The 13,753-nt window shown below is 44.9% G+C and overlaps 1 protein-coding gene across 4 annotated transcripts in view; it reads left to right on the top strand.

The window, feature by feature from the left end:
- The first annotated feature begins 726 nt into the window (after positions 1–726).
- The window catches only part of Stau1 (staufen double-stranded RNA binding protein 1), a 38,987-nt gene continuing 25,960 nt past the window's right edge, over positions 727–13,753 (top strand). For 2 of the 4 annotated variants that reach the window (XM_050151085.1, XM_050151086.1), the window contains exon 1: positions 727–970. In XM_050151085.1, the coding sequence (XP_050007042.1) occupies positions 817–970 (154 nt within the window). In that variant the 5' untranslated portion in view covers positions 727–816. The remainder of the gene's footprint in view (positions 971–13,753) is intronic. The other 2 variants (XM_050151088.1, XM_050151087.1) reach the window with 2 other exon arrangements.

Here is a 13,753-nt window from a genome sequence, read left to right on the forward strand (position 1 = left end):
AAAATTAAAACAAGGGGGGGCTGGAGTGATGGCTCAGAGGTTAAGAACACTGACAGCTCTTCCAGAGGACCTGAGTACAATTCCTGGCAACCACATGGTGGCTCACAGCCATCTCTAACGAGATCTGGTGCCCTCTTCTGGCGCAGGCATACATGTAGGCAGAACACTATACATAATAAATAAATAAATCTTTAAAAACAAAACAAAACAAAAACCTACATAGTGAGCGGGTGATAGAACTCAGTGGTAGAAGTTTGGTCCAATCCCCAGGACCACATCAAATAAAACCGCACCAGCCTCTTGTCCACAGAATCACACTCTGTTTAGAGTCCTGTGCCAGCAACCAGTAAACACCTGTTCTGCATTAGAATGTAAACTCCACGAGAGCACGGACCTGTGCACTCTCGCCGTTTTCTTGGCTTCTGACCTTGCACACGGCAGCAGGTTCACAAATGTTGACATAAAGAAGGAGTGTCTGCATAGAAGGAAACACAAAGCCGAGAGAGAAGGAAGATAGGCCCGCTTTCCCGGCCCAGCTTGAGCTCCTGCAAAACTACAACTCCCAGCATGCCCCGACCAGACGGAACCATGCCGGCCCCTGACGCACCAGCATGTCTAGAGGGCGCAGGCAGGCTGCGGCGCCCGCCGGGATTTGTGGTCCCGGCCGCGGTGGGGGTGGGGCCGGTATGGAGGCGGGCGGGGGCTGGGGGCGGGCGCGGCCCCTCCCCCGTCACTTCCTGCCGGGCTGCGGGCGCCGGAGCCGCTCTTCAGCGTTTGCGCTGGCGGTCGTCGCGTCTGTGTCGTCTCCCCCTTCTTATGATCCCCGGCCTGGCGGCTCCCGCCTCCTCCGCGGCTACACCGCCTCTTTCCTTCCCGGCCCCTTCTTCCTCGCCCTCCTCCTTTGCTCCTTCTCTTCCTCGCCGCCGCCCAAGACCGCCGGCCCGGGTACGAGCTCCAGGGAAGCAGCCAGGTGAGGCGGCCGGGCCGGGCCTCGGTAGGGCCCCGTAGGCACGGCGGCCGCGGGAGGTGGGCGGCGGGTGGGCGAGGCCTCGCGGGCGCGCGAGCTGCGGCCCAGGCCCGTCTCCGCCCGCGGGGCCTTCCCGGAGGAGGCGGGCCCTCCGCGGCGCTCGTGGGCCCGGTGCCGGAGTTAGGCGGGGGTGCGGGCAGGGGCTGGGTCGATCCGGAGCCCCCCAGGTCTCGGCGCCGTGCACAGTGCACAGTGCTGCGGCCACTGCCGAGCCGTGGGACATGGTGCCAATTCCCGGCTCTGCCCCCTTCTCAAGTCACTTCATACTCTTTTTGTGTTTCAGTTGTGAGGGGAAACGGGGGGGGAGGTAGAAGACTAATCCCGTCCCAGTCCTGTCCCTGCCTCTTAAGACTGTGAAGGTGCAGTGAAATGGGGCGTGTAAAGAGCTTATCAGCGTGCCAGACCCACACCGTGTCCCAATAAACGGTTTGCATAATTTATTAGCGTGATATGAAGGTATAATTTAGGGTGCAGACTGGACAGAAGTTGACCTACCTTCCCATTTGGGTTTCCTCCGAGGTAGAAGAACCCGCGTGTCCACTGCCAGCGCCTGGGCATTGTGCTTGCCTAGCATCAGAAAGGGGCGCGCGCTTAATGGGGACACGGCAGCAGGCAAAGTATGGATGTAGACATAGCTGTCCTTTCTGGAGAACCAACTGTGGGGACTTCGTCGGTTCCCCCAAGCTCAACAATCTGTCCCATGTTTCCCGGTCACCAGCTAGAACCTTGTGATTTCTTTTTCTGTGGAAGTTGCTGGCACAAGCGCCCGTTGGGTTCAGCAGACCTTTCTGGAGCCCTCCTGTGTGTTAGGCTCTGGAGATGGAGTATGCAAAGGTGTGAAAGCCCTGCCTTTCTGGTCGCATCCACAGCTCTAAACGTTCTTTGACTGAACTTCTCTTTCACTCCGGGGTCGCATTTAGCAGTTTCCCGGAAGCCCTGGCCGCACCTCCCTCCCTGTGCCAACACTGCTGGCTCTTGTGGAAGCTTTATTTTGTTCCGTTTTACCCGGCGTGATGTGGGGGCCCATTTTCAGGTCCGTCTGTTTTCATCTGCTGGCAACTGTAATTCTTGAGAAGGTGTTAGCAGAGATAGAAACAAGGGTCTTGGTCTTTTAGGCATCTCTGCCTACCAAATGTAAATTATGAACGACTTCGACTTCGTTACTTGTTGAAGGGAAAACTAAAAACTGTAGTTGGTGAGTGTGGAGGGACCAGTCTCGGCCATTCTGGTGAGTTTTAGAGGACCATCTTTTCTCTTCTGACTCAGCCTTTCTCTCTTTTAGTAAGATGAAATTCTTTTGTTTTTATTTTTGAGTGTAATAGCAGCAGCAGCAGCTGTGTGGACTTCGAAAGACAACTTTTGGGGTTCAGTAGGTTGTTGGGGCTCCTAGCTGTGCAAGCACTTTATATGCTGAGCTGTCTCAAAGTGTCTGCTTTTTGTTTGTTTGTTTTAAATCTGCTTAGTGACATTGGCGTACCCTTCCTTAAAGACAGGCACAAGTAATATGGTGTTTGCTGTGCTTAACGACTTTTCTATGCCTTAGGATTATTTTGTGTATGTTAGTGTGTGTGTGTGTTTTACCTTTGTGTTTGTGATAGAGTGTACACATGATGCATGACCCTGTGTGCCTGTGGAGACCAGAGGTCAACCTCTGGTGTCTTGCTGCTCTTCCGTGGTGGCTCTCTACCTTAATTTCAGAGACAGTATCTCTGTGCATGATGCTTCTCCTGACCTGCCCATCTCTTCAGCCCCTCTACCACCAGATTGTTTGAGGCAGTCAATTTCCTTAGTAATTGGAGATGGTTATATCACAGCCATCTCAATAATGCAAGGCAGCCTCTGTGTTTTCGTTTTGACTCTTCCTAAAATTTGTAACAGTTGGGAAATAGTTTCTAGCATAAATTGTTGAGTACAATAGGTTTTTTTTTTTTTTCAAGATAGGGTTTCTCTGTGTAGCTTTATAGCCTGTCCTGGCACTCGTTCTGTAGTCCAGGCTGGCCTCAAACTCAGAGATCCGCCTGCCTCTGCCTTCAGAGTGCTGGGATTAAAGGTGTGCGCCACCATGGGCCCTGGCGAGTGTAATGACTTTCTAACAACCCCTAAGCAAACGATTCTGCAAGCAGCTCTGAGCATATCCTTTACCATGTCAACAATTAAGGCAATTCCAGGAAAAGTGATATGCTGTGGTGGAGAACCTGAAGTTATTATTTTTTTTTGACAGTATATCTAGTTTAGACTTACCTTGAACTATCAGTCTTCCTGTCTCATCCACAGTGGTGCAGAGATTACAAGTGTGAGCCATCAAGCCTGGCTTCTGAAGTTATTTTTTAAGTATGACAATTGAACACTATAGAGGGCGCTGTAAGTTGGTTGCCCAGTTTTGGCAATTATCAACTCCTAGCTAAGATCAGTCTCCTATTTTCTTGAACTCCCTCCTTTAAGATGACTTATTTTGAAACAAACCCTAAACCTATCCATAATCTTACTCATTTTGACTTTAACCAGATCACCTTAGGTTAACTGTTAAACTGTTAATAAAATGCCATTTCTCAGTATATTGGAACTGACAGTCTGTCCGTCCGTCCCCCTAAGACAGGGTTTCTCTGTAGCTTTGTTTGGTGCCTATCCTGGAACTAGCTCTTGTAGGCCAGGCTGGCCTCTCGAGTTCACAGAGATCCACCTGCCTCTGCCTCCTGAGTGCTGGGTTAAAGGCTTATGCCACCACTGTCTTTCTTTTGTCTGGCTTCTTTGTTGACCTGGGCTTTATGCACAGCAGGGAAGCAGCTGTAGAATTAGCAGATTCCCCTCCTCAAGGTAGAGCCCAGATTTCAGTCTTTCTTTCTGTTTAGGAACTGAGTTAGTGTTCCTCAGCTGTTGATGACAATTGAAATGTTGAGCAGTGGTGAATGCCTTTGATCCTAGCACTTGGGAGACCAAGGCAGGCAGAGAGACCCTGTCTCAGAAGTAAAAAAAAAAAAAAAAAAAGGTTTGGGGGCTGTAGCTCAGTGTGGTACACTTGCTTAGCACACACAAGGCTCTAGGATTAATCTCTGGTTTTGCAAAACTCCAAACCATGTGTTGAATTGCTGTCTGAAGGGCCCCTGCAGTGTTTACAAGCCACGCATTGGCTGAGTGTTAAGATCCTTAGCTTTGTGAGCAGTGTGCAACCCCAGGTTAGGGATTGGTATTTTTCTTGTTTAAAAGCAGATCTTTTCCAACGTTGAGGTTGACCAGAATGTTGTAAATGTTTGCTGCTGTTACTCAATTTCTCTGTGACTGTTATTTCTGGGCTGCAGTGTGCATCAGTTTGGTCAGTGCCAGTGCTCTGCCGCTCCAGTGGCGGAGAGGGGCTGCCTCTTCACATCAATTAAGTAATTTATTTATTATTATTTTATGTACATTGATGTTTTGCCTGCAAATATATCCATGAGAGGAAGTCAGATTCCCTAGAATGGAGTCACAGATGGTTGTGAGCTGTCATGTGGGTGCTGGGAATTGAACCCAGGTGCTCTGAAAGAGCAGCCAGTGCTCTTAACTGCTAAACCATCTCTCCAGCCCCTAGGAGCCTCTTCTTAATCCCTGAATTCCATGTCTAAGAAGGAAGAAAATATTTAAAAACACTTGGTCTACCAGGTGGTGGTGGCGCACACCTTTAATCCCAGCATTTGGGAGGCAGAGGCTGTTATATCTTTGTGAGTTTGAGGCTAGCCTGGTTTACAGAGTGAGTTCCAGGACAGCCAAGTCTACACAGAGAAACCCTCTCTCAAAAAAACAAAACAAAACCTGTTGCAGTATGAAAATGTTTTCAATAGCCCAGAATGTTTATTTATTAGGGGTAAAACTCACAGAATTTATTAAGGGATAAACTCACAGAAAGAGTAGTGATCTACAGTCCTCTGTGTGTGTGTGCGGGGGGGGGGGGGGGGGGGGGTGGGTGCTGGATTCGACTTCAGCAGTCAAGCCCCCGTTTTTGTCTACATATGTAGTACATAAGACCATGCCCAAAGTAGGCCAGTATCGTAAAGGTATTTGGTTGAAGGAGTTCCCACAGCAAAATCCCAAACCCACTTGGTCTTTCCCATTAGACTTAAAGTAAAACTTTGGAGTACTTATAATTTTTACTGTAGTCAAAATACATGTTCTTATGTTTCATCCATAAAACATTTATATATAAATTATTTTAAGTTTAGCCATGAACTTGATTCATGGATTCCCCTGGCTCGTTGTTTAAACCAGAGCATCATTTCGGTTGTAATCATGGCACCTCAAACAGCAGGAACCAGTGTGGGCACCTTTCCTGGAGGCTTTTTACCCAGCCTCGGGGGAACAGGTACCTTCAGAGTTGACTTGCTTGGTTTTCCAGGCTGCAGGTTTTTGAAAACCATAGAACTTTTACTAGTTTTCTTCTTTGGTATTTTTGTGTGCGCTGCAGTCTGACTCTCACAGGTCCCTCCCAGGGGTGTTATGACCTCCATGCTGTATGGGGCCATCTTAAATGATAGTGTTACTCCCTCAGTTGACAGCTTTTGGAGTTGCTTGCAAGGCCTTCTCTTAGCCTGGAGTTTTAGAGACTTCAGAACTGTCAATGGGAGCCTGGAGAGATGGCTCAGCGGTTAAGAGCACCAGAGGACCCAGGTTCAATTTCCAGCACTCACATGGCAGTTCACAACTGTAACTCCAGTTTTCTGGGATCTGATGTCTTCACGGCAATGCACTTAAAGTTAAATAAATTATTTTAAAAAACTATTGACAGTATTTTCTTGACTTGTTTTACAGTAGACCTGTTAGTGGATAACGTGTGTGGAATTTTCCGTGGGTTTTTTTAAACACAAAAGCAAAAACTCCTTAGTAGAATCAAAGCTGTTGTGTTATGCTGCTCTAAAGTATAGGCATTGCAAACTAAAGGACTGAACATGAGAAGACCTGTGAGTTGCTATGGTTACTTTCTCCCAACATTTTATTAGAAAGTTTCCAACACATACCGAAATTTCTAAAATTTTAGTCTTGGCGCTTTAGGTCCTTCCTACTGTACCATTATCACCGACCCCACTTGTACTAACATGCTTGTCTGTCTTGCGGCAGTTGGTGCACAGCACAGGACACGCTTCAGATGATGCTCACTGGGGTTTGTGGGTTTTGCTGTGCTGAGGGTGGGCCTAGCCAAATGCCCCACCGCTTAGCTCCATCTCAGCTGTTAAGGTTGATTTTATTTTATTTATTTTTTAGTTTTCTCTTTTCGAGATAGGGTCTTCCTTTGTAGCCCTGGCTGTCCTGGAACTTGCCATGTAAATCAGGCTGGCATCCAACTCATAGAGATCCACCTGCCTCTGCCTCCTGGGTGCTAGGATTTAAAGGTGTGCGCAACTATGCCCAGCCTTCATCTTTTTTAAAAGCCAAGAGCTTCGTTGATTTTTACTTCCAATTAGGTTTTGACTGAAAAATCTCTGTTTTTAAGGCTAATTGTCTGTTGAACTTTTGCACCAGGAAAATGTTGACCAAATCTTTTGTTCTCACCCTCAGGAAATGGTAGGGTTAGAAGTAGCTCCATGGGGCTTGTCAAAGGGTCCAGGTGAGGGCTTAAATAGCTCCTGCTGGCAGCTCAGTGCTCTGAACTAAAAACCACTGTGAAGGGCTGGAGAGATGGCTCAGAGGTTAGGAGCGAGCACTGGCTGCTCTTCCAGAGGTCCTGAGTTCAATTCCCAGCAACCACATGGTGGCTCACAACCATCTGTACTGAGATCTGCGCCCTCCTCTGGTGTGCGGGCATACATCGAGGCAGAATGTTGTAAACATAATAAATAAATAAATCTTTAAAAAAAAAAACCACTGTGAACTGTTTTCAAGGGAGTTAAAGGAAATTCCTGCCAGTATCTAATATTAATATTTTCATTCTCACACTAGTGACAGGTTGATTTATTTACTTATTTATTTTGGGCAGACTGATTTAAAACTGATGTCACCTTATAAGTGGAGGTGACAAACCCCAGGAGTCTTGTGTTCATTTCTTTAATAAAAGTACACTCCAGAAGCACAGATGGGAGGCATTTGCATCTCACTACCAGGCATGGTGGCTCACATTTTTATTGGGAGGCAGAGGCAGGCAGATCTCTGAGTTCGAGGCCAGCTTGGTCTATTAAGTGAGTTCCAGGACAGCCACGGCTACACAGAGAAACCCTGCCTCAGACAAAACAAACCAACCAAACAAAGGAGTGTGCAATCAGAAACAACATTCTTGTGTTCTGTTTGTTCAGTGCTTCATCCTCAGCACACAGGCGCTGTCTAAACACTGCCACAGTGACGTTTACTCTTACAGTGAACTAAAAGGACCTTATCTCTCTGACTACTTGCCTGTCATCCAGGTAAAGGGTCATGGCGCCTCAGGGGGTGGAGTTGGTAAGTTGGGCAACAGAACTGTAGGCTTCAGATCTAATCTGCCTTAGCTGGGTATGTTAGCCTCTGACAGAGAGGGCTGCCCAGCATTCTATACATTACAGCATCAGCAAGCAGTATTCCCATTTCTCTCAGGGAATTCTGTAAAACATAAAACTTCATAAAAATTCTACTTATGGGAAGCATGGATTTCAGGCAAGTCTAGTACCCTAAGCCTGTAATCCTGGCGTCTGGAAGGTGGGGTAGGAACATCAGGAATCCAAGGCCAATTGTGACTGCATACCTTGAATGAGATTGTTTCAGTTTCCATGAGACCTGTCTCTCTCACTCCTCCAAAAAAGATGTTGTGGAGCTGTGCCGGGGCACACACCTCTAATCCCAGCACTCAGAGGGAGAGGCAGGGGGATCTCTGTGAGTTCCAGGCCAGCCTGGTCTACAGAGTGAGATCTAGGACAGCCAGGGCTGTTACACAGAGAAACCCTGTCTTGAATCCCAACCCCCCCCACAAAAAAAAGGACATGGAAAAATAAGGCAAGACCTGCGATCACAAGACATGTTCCTGAGGGAAGGAGTTGGTACCCTAGCAGTATTGTACACGCACTTCATTTGAGAAGAGAACACCCTTCTATTGGGTGAGGCACATTCATCCCTTCTGATTTCACAGTAGCCTCTGAAATGTCACCCATCACACACCACCTCCGTGGCAGCACAAGGCCAAAGGCAGTAAGTGTCACTGATCAGTCATAACAGACGACTGACTGGATATGACTGCACTGCCGTAAGTTCTAAGACAGCCAGGGCTACACAGTGAGACCTTGTCTCAAAAAAAAAAAAAAAAAGAGGCATGTGGTGCCTGCCTTTAATTCTAGCACTCATGAGGCAGAGGCAGGTGGATCTCTGTATCTCTGTAAGTTCGAGACCAGCCTGGTCCACAAGAACTAGTTCCAGGGCAGGCTCCAAAGCTACAGAGAAACCCTGCCTCAAAAAAACAACAACAACAACAACAACAACTTTCTTTTGAATTATAATATTCTGCTTTATTGGAAAAAGCACTAAGATTCTAATTAACTTTTGAAGGTTGCTACTTTTTTTTTGTGTGTGATGATACTGAGGAATGAATTCCAGTTAACTTTTTTCTTGGAGGGGGGCACCTCGGTTTTCCAATCACAATGAATTTTCCAGGGTCAGTATCTATTGCTGTCTTTCCCACCAGCTCTAAGAGCCTGGCTGATGTAGTAGTTTAGTGTTCATGGGTAAGCTGCTTTTTGGACCATTTCTCTCCCACTTCCTTTTGAATCACTCATCTCCTGAACTACAAGCCTCCCTGGCTCCCCTTGAATTTACAGAGATCTGCCTGTCTGCCTCCCCAAAATTAAAGGTATGTACCACCATGCCCAGCTGAAAGTTTTTTTTTAAGCAAGAAATAAGTCTATAGTCAATGTATCACTTTTAGTAAAGTCCAGTGGCAGATGACAGCTCAGGAGATAGCTGGTGTTCTTTTCTGTGTAACAGCTCTGGCTGTCCTGGAACTCATATATATCCACCTGCCCCTGCATCCCAAGTACTGGGATTAAAGGTGTGCACCACCACCACCACCACCACCACCACCACCACCACCCAACTGGTGTTCTTCAAGAAAGGGTATGACATAGGCTTCTCCCTATTTAGCGTTGTTGTCTATCCTGAGCCCTTACCTTGGGTCAGCAGTTCACAGTCACGGCAGCTTTTCTGTTCCATGTGTCTCTTTCAGTAACCAGGTAATGTTTATTATGAGTGATTTATTATTTTTCATTTTTCACACATACACACATACTGGTTTTTTTTTTTTTTTTAATTTTCGAGACAGGGTTTCTGTGTAGTTTTTGGTGCCTGTCCTGGAACTAGCTCCAGGCTGGCCTTGAAATCATGGGAGATCTGCCTGCCTCTGCCTCCTGAGGGCTGGGATTAAAGGTGTGCACCACCACTGCCCCCACTATTGCTGTAGTTCTTAGACTTTAGTGATAGCTTGCCATGCTGGTCACTGCTGTAGTTCTTGGACTTCGCGGGATGGAACTATTGTTTTTTTTCCCTCCCTTGACAGCTTGTACAGCACCTTCCCAGACTGTTGGGTTTATTTTTAAACTGCTGTAGGGAAGGGGAAATTAAGAGCCTGGTAAAGTTTAGGGAGAGAAAAGAAAATGAGGTTTATGGATGGGGAGGCTGTTGGAATTAGACTTTCTTTTTTTTTTTTTTTAATAGGGTCTCTATGTAATCCCAGTAGTACTAGATCTCTTGCTTCTGTCTCTTGAGTGCTGGGATTAAAGGTGTGCGCCACTGGTGATACCTAGCTTTGGAATTAAATTATTTTTTTAAACTTTTGTTTGAGGTAAATGGTTTTTCTGGGAGGAACAATTAAGGATGACTTCTCATTTATGATATGTATTTTTACGTAGATGTATTTATTTTACTTGTATGAGTGATGTATACATGTGTGCACCACATGCTTGCCTGGTTCTTGTGGGGACCAGGAGACAGCATTAGATCTCCTGAAAAATGTGACATACCATGTGCGTGCTAAACATCTAACCTGGTTTCTCTGTGAGAGCAACAAGTGCCATCTTGTTGTGAGCCATCTCTCTATCCCAGTGACTCTCAACCTGTGTGGTGTGACCCCTTTGAGGGAGGTCCAACAACCCTTTCACAGGGGTCATCTAAGACCCTTGGAAAACATATTTACACTACAATTCATAACAGCAAAATTATAGTTACAAAGTAGCAGTGAAAATAATTTTATGGTTGGGGGTCACCACAATGTGAGGGGAACCCTTCTAGAGGTTGAGAACCACTGCTCTAGACCCTAGGAAGGTTTTTTTGTAGCAGGCCACCCAAGAGTTACACTTGTATGCAGAAGAGTCCTCCTTGCCTACTTGACTTTGGCAGATGTGATACGGGACCACATTCAAGGCTTGAACTGTGCAGAGATCTGAGCAGTCAGGTGTTTGCAGGCATCAATTGTAGAGAGTTTTGTTGTCTAGCAAGTGAGTAGGAGTGGGACTCCTTAAGCTAACTATCCTTTCCTGTCTTTGTTTCTCTTGAGTCCCAAGTACATAGTGGAATGTTTTGTAGTTATATGGTTATATTTTTCTTGTGCAGTTATTTATGTATCCAGGACTGTGATCAAACACTGACTTGACATTGATCTTAAAGCAGTCATTTTGGGAATTATTGTGTAGGAAGCTAATAATGACTGACATATATCTGTGCTCATGGCTTTCCTTGCTACAGCTGTTTGGATGATATTGGAGTTTGTGGATTGTTTCCTGGGAGGGGAGGGGAGGGGAAAGCAACAGTGAGAGAAACTGCAATTTCAGAAAACAACTGAATTGCAGTTAGGGTAAAAATGTCTTAGATAAGGGTCTTAGACTGGAGTGGTGACTTAGTGGTTGAGAGCTCTTCCTGTGCTTCCAGAGGACCCGAGTTTAGTTCCAGCACCCAAGGTTGAGGGCTTACTACCTCAATTCTAACTCCAGGGATCCTTGACCTCTTTGACCTTTGTGGACACACACACACACACACACACACACACTAAATCTTATATAAAAATGAATAAAAGGTTTCTTTAGAATTGAGATCACTTCTACAAAGGGGAATGATGTGTTGATTATACAGAAACATAAATACTACATTATCTGCATTAATTAGTGAAAAGTTTGTTAATTAGAAGTCTCTTTGGTAAGCAAGATGGCTCAGCAGTTAAAAGTGCTTGCTGGGCAAGCCAGACGACCTGATTTCAGTCCCTGAATCCCATGATGGAAAGAGAGAACCCATTCCTGCAAGTTAATCTTCTGACATCCACACACATGCTGTGGTATATGTTTGCCTGCACACACACACACACACACACTCTCACACACACACACCACTGCTAATTTTTTTTTCTTAAGGGTTTATCTAATCTTGGTGCCTCATGCCTGTGATTCCCAACACTCAAGATGTAAAGGCAGAGGATTGCCACCAGGCCAGCCTGGACTGTGTAGTAAGTCCTTGTTTAAAACAACAATACCAAACCACAACAAAAAGTGCTCGACTTGGTGTATACTACTACTAAGACTTGGGCTGGGCGGAGTCCCAGCACATGGAAGGCAGAGGTAGGCAGATCTCTATGAGTTCCAGGCCAGCCTGGTCTACAGAGCAAGTTATAGAAGAGCCCAAGGCGAGAAACCCAGTCTCAAAAAAACAAAACAAAAGACTTGGAAATTGTATTTGAAAGTTAGTATGACTAATGGCCATTGCATATAACTCTGGCCTCTTCTGACCCGTTCCTGTGTATTAAATCATTCCAGTGTGCTCAGTGTCATTAGGTGGTCCTGCGTTTACTGCCGAGTGAGAAACATATTCTCACCTTGCCACTTTGTAGCACATTACGTGCAATTAAAAAACAAAGAAACAAGGTTTTGTGAGGTTTACATGCTCATGTACTTTCTCTATACCAGAAAAGGTGCTTTACACTGTAAAGTGGTATCTGTCAATTAAGGTGAGGCTCTACTCTTGTTTTTATTATTTCTTTGCATGTGTGTTTGTATGTATATGTATATATGTATGTATAAGTCTATTTATTTTAGCTAAGACCTCACTCTGTAGTTCAGGTTGTCATCAAATGAGTCTCTTGTCTCAGCTGTGTTGTAGGAGGCTGCTTGTTTGTTCCCAACTGCTTAGCCCCAACATAACCACACAGAAACCATATTATTTGCAATACTGTTTGGCCAATAGCTTAAGCGTATTTCTGGCTAACTCTTAAATGAACCCATCTCCATTAATCTGCATATTGCTAGGAGGTTGTGGCTACTGTGTAAAGTTCCAGCATCTTTCTCTAGCAGGGCTACATGGCCTCTCTCTGACTCAGCCTTCTTTCTCCCATAGTCACTTCTCTGTGGGTCTGCATGTCCAGTTCATACAGCATAACATCAAGCAGTCCAGGCAAGAGCAGTTTCCTGCCCAAATGGCTAGCAAACTCCATAAGGAGCTTCTTTGATGCCCATCATCCTTTTTGATGTATTGGTGCTGCCAGGAGCAGATGTGTCTCATTGTTATGAAAAGTCCTAAATTCTTAAGCATTTTAAATGCCATCTTCTGTAGTCTTTGAAAGGTTTGAAGAATGCCATCTGAAATATATCTCTGTACACTTAGAAAATCTAACTGACATGACTACAAGCTTGACTGTTATAGATGACTATTAACCTACATTTCTTAATTATACTTTACATTTTTAAATGAACTGCACAAACTACCTTAATCAAGAGCAGAAATATACACATAACAAAATTGACCTGAAATTAGTGTCAATAAACCTAGATCTGTACCAATGCAAAGTATTGATCTTTATATCATAGCCCCCTTTAAATGTAAACAAACATCTATAAACAATCATTTAGGGAATTTGGGCATAGTTCTCTCCAAACTGCTTCCTTCTTTTTGTTGGGTAAAGTATTTTTGTGGTGTCGCAGAGACCTTTTGGGTGGTCTTGGTCCATCAAACCACATTAGTCTGGAAGGATTCTATATGTTTTCATCTTCTGTGGAAACAAAAGAAGAACCTCTTTTCCAAAGCAACATATCCTTAGACTCAAATTCTGAAGTCAGGATGACTTTATGTTAGTTTAACTTATCCATACAGCGAAATGTCTCTCATTACAGAGCTCTTTAACAGTCAAAAAATTCAAAGAAAACACAATAATATACATAATCCAGACTCTGTGAATTTTCCATCTTTAAGTGGCTTGTTTTTACTCTAATATTTATTTTATTATCTTTATTCCTTTAATCTATGACTGTCTGTACTCTCTTTAAAGACTTTGTTTTGTTATTTTAAAACCATTTCTTTTTATAACTCTCTATACTCTTTCTTCTTTCCCAAGCCTACGTACATTTTTTTAAAACACACTATGACCCATTTAGAGGTCTTTTTCATTTGAATCTGCCTTTATTGCATATCTATAATCCTTTTCTGACCAGAACTACTTTTTTCTTTAATTAAATGCTAAGTAGGCATGGCTAGTGCCAACATGGCCCTGCCTGTTGGCTCCACCCGGTCTAACATGGAGGAAGCATGTTTACTGCCTCTGATACTGCCCGGTGGGAGCCATCCTCACCACCTCAACTCTGGTAACCAGTGGGCCCATGCTGCCCACAAATCCCATTTAAATGCTTGTCCTCTTGAAAGAGCCAGAGTTCGCACTGGCAGCATGGCCCAGAAAGCCGTTGTTTCAAAAAGGCATGGCTTTTTTTCTGCTACCACTGAATCAGAAAAACCTCTCTTAAAGGAGCTGTGGTGTTAAGCTGTGTTTAACTCTTTTTTAAA

Source organism: Alexandromys fortis, unplaced genomic scaffold (genome assembly GCF_014885135.2).
Source record: "Alexandromys fortis isolate MF-2015 unplaced genomic scaffold, M_Fortis_MF-2015_v1.1 scaffold_27, whole genome shotgun sequence".
NCBI lineage: Eukaryota > Metazoa > Chordata > Mammalia > Rodentia > Cricetidae > Alexandromys > Alexandromys fortis.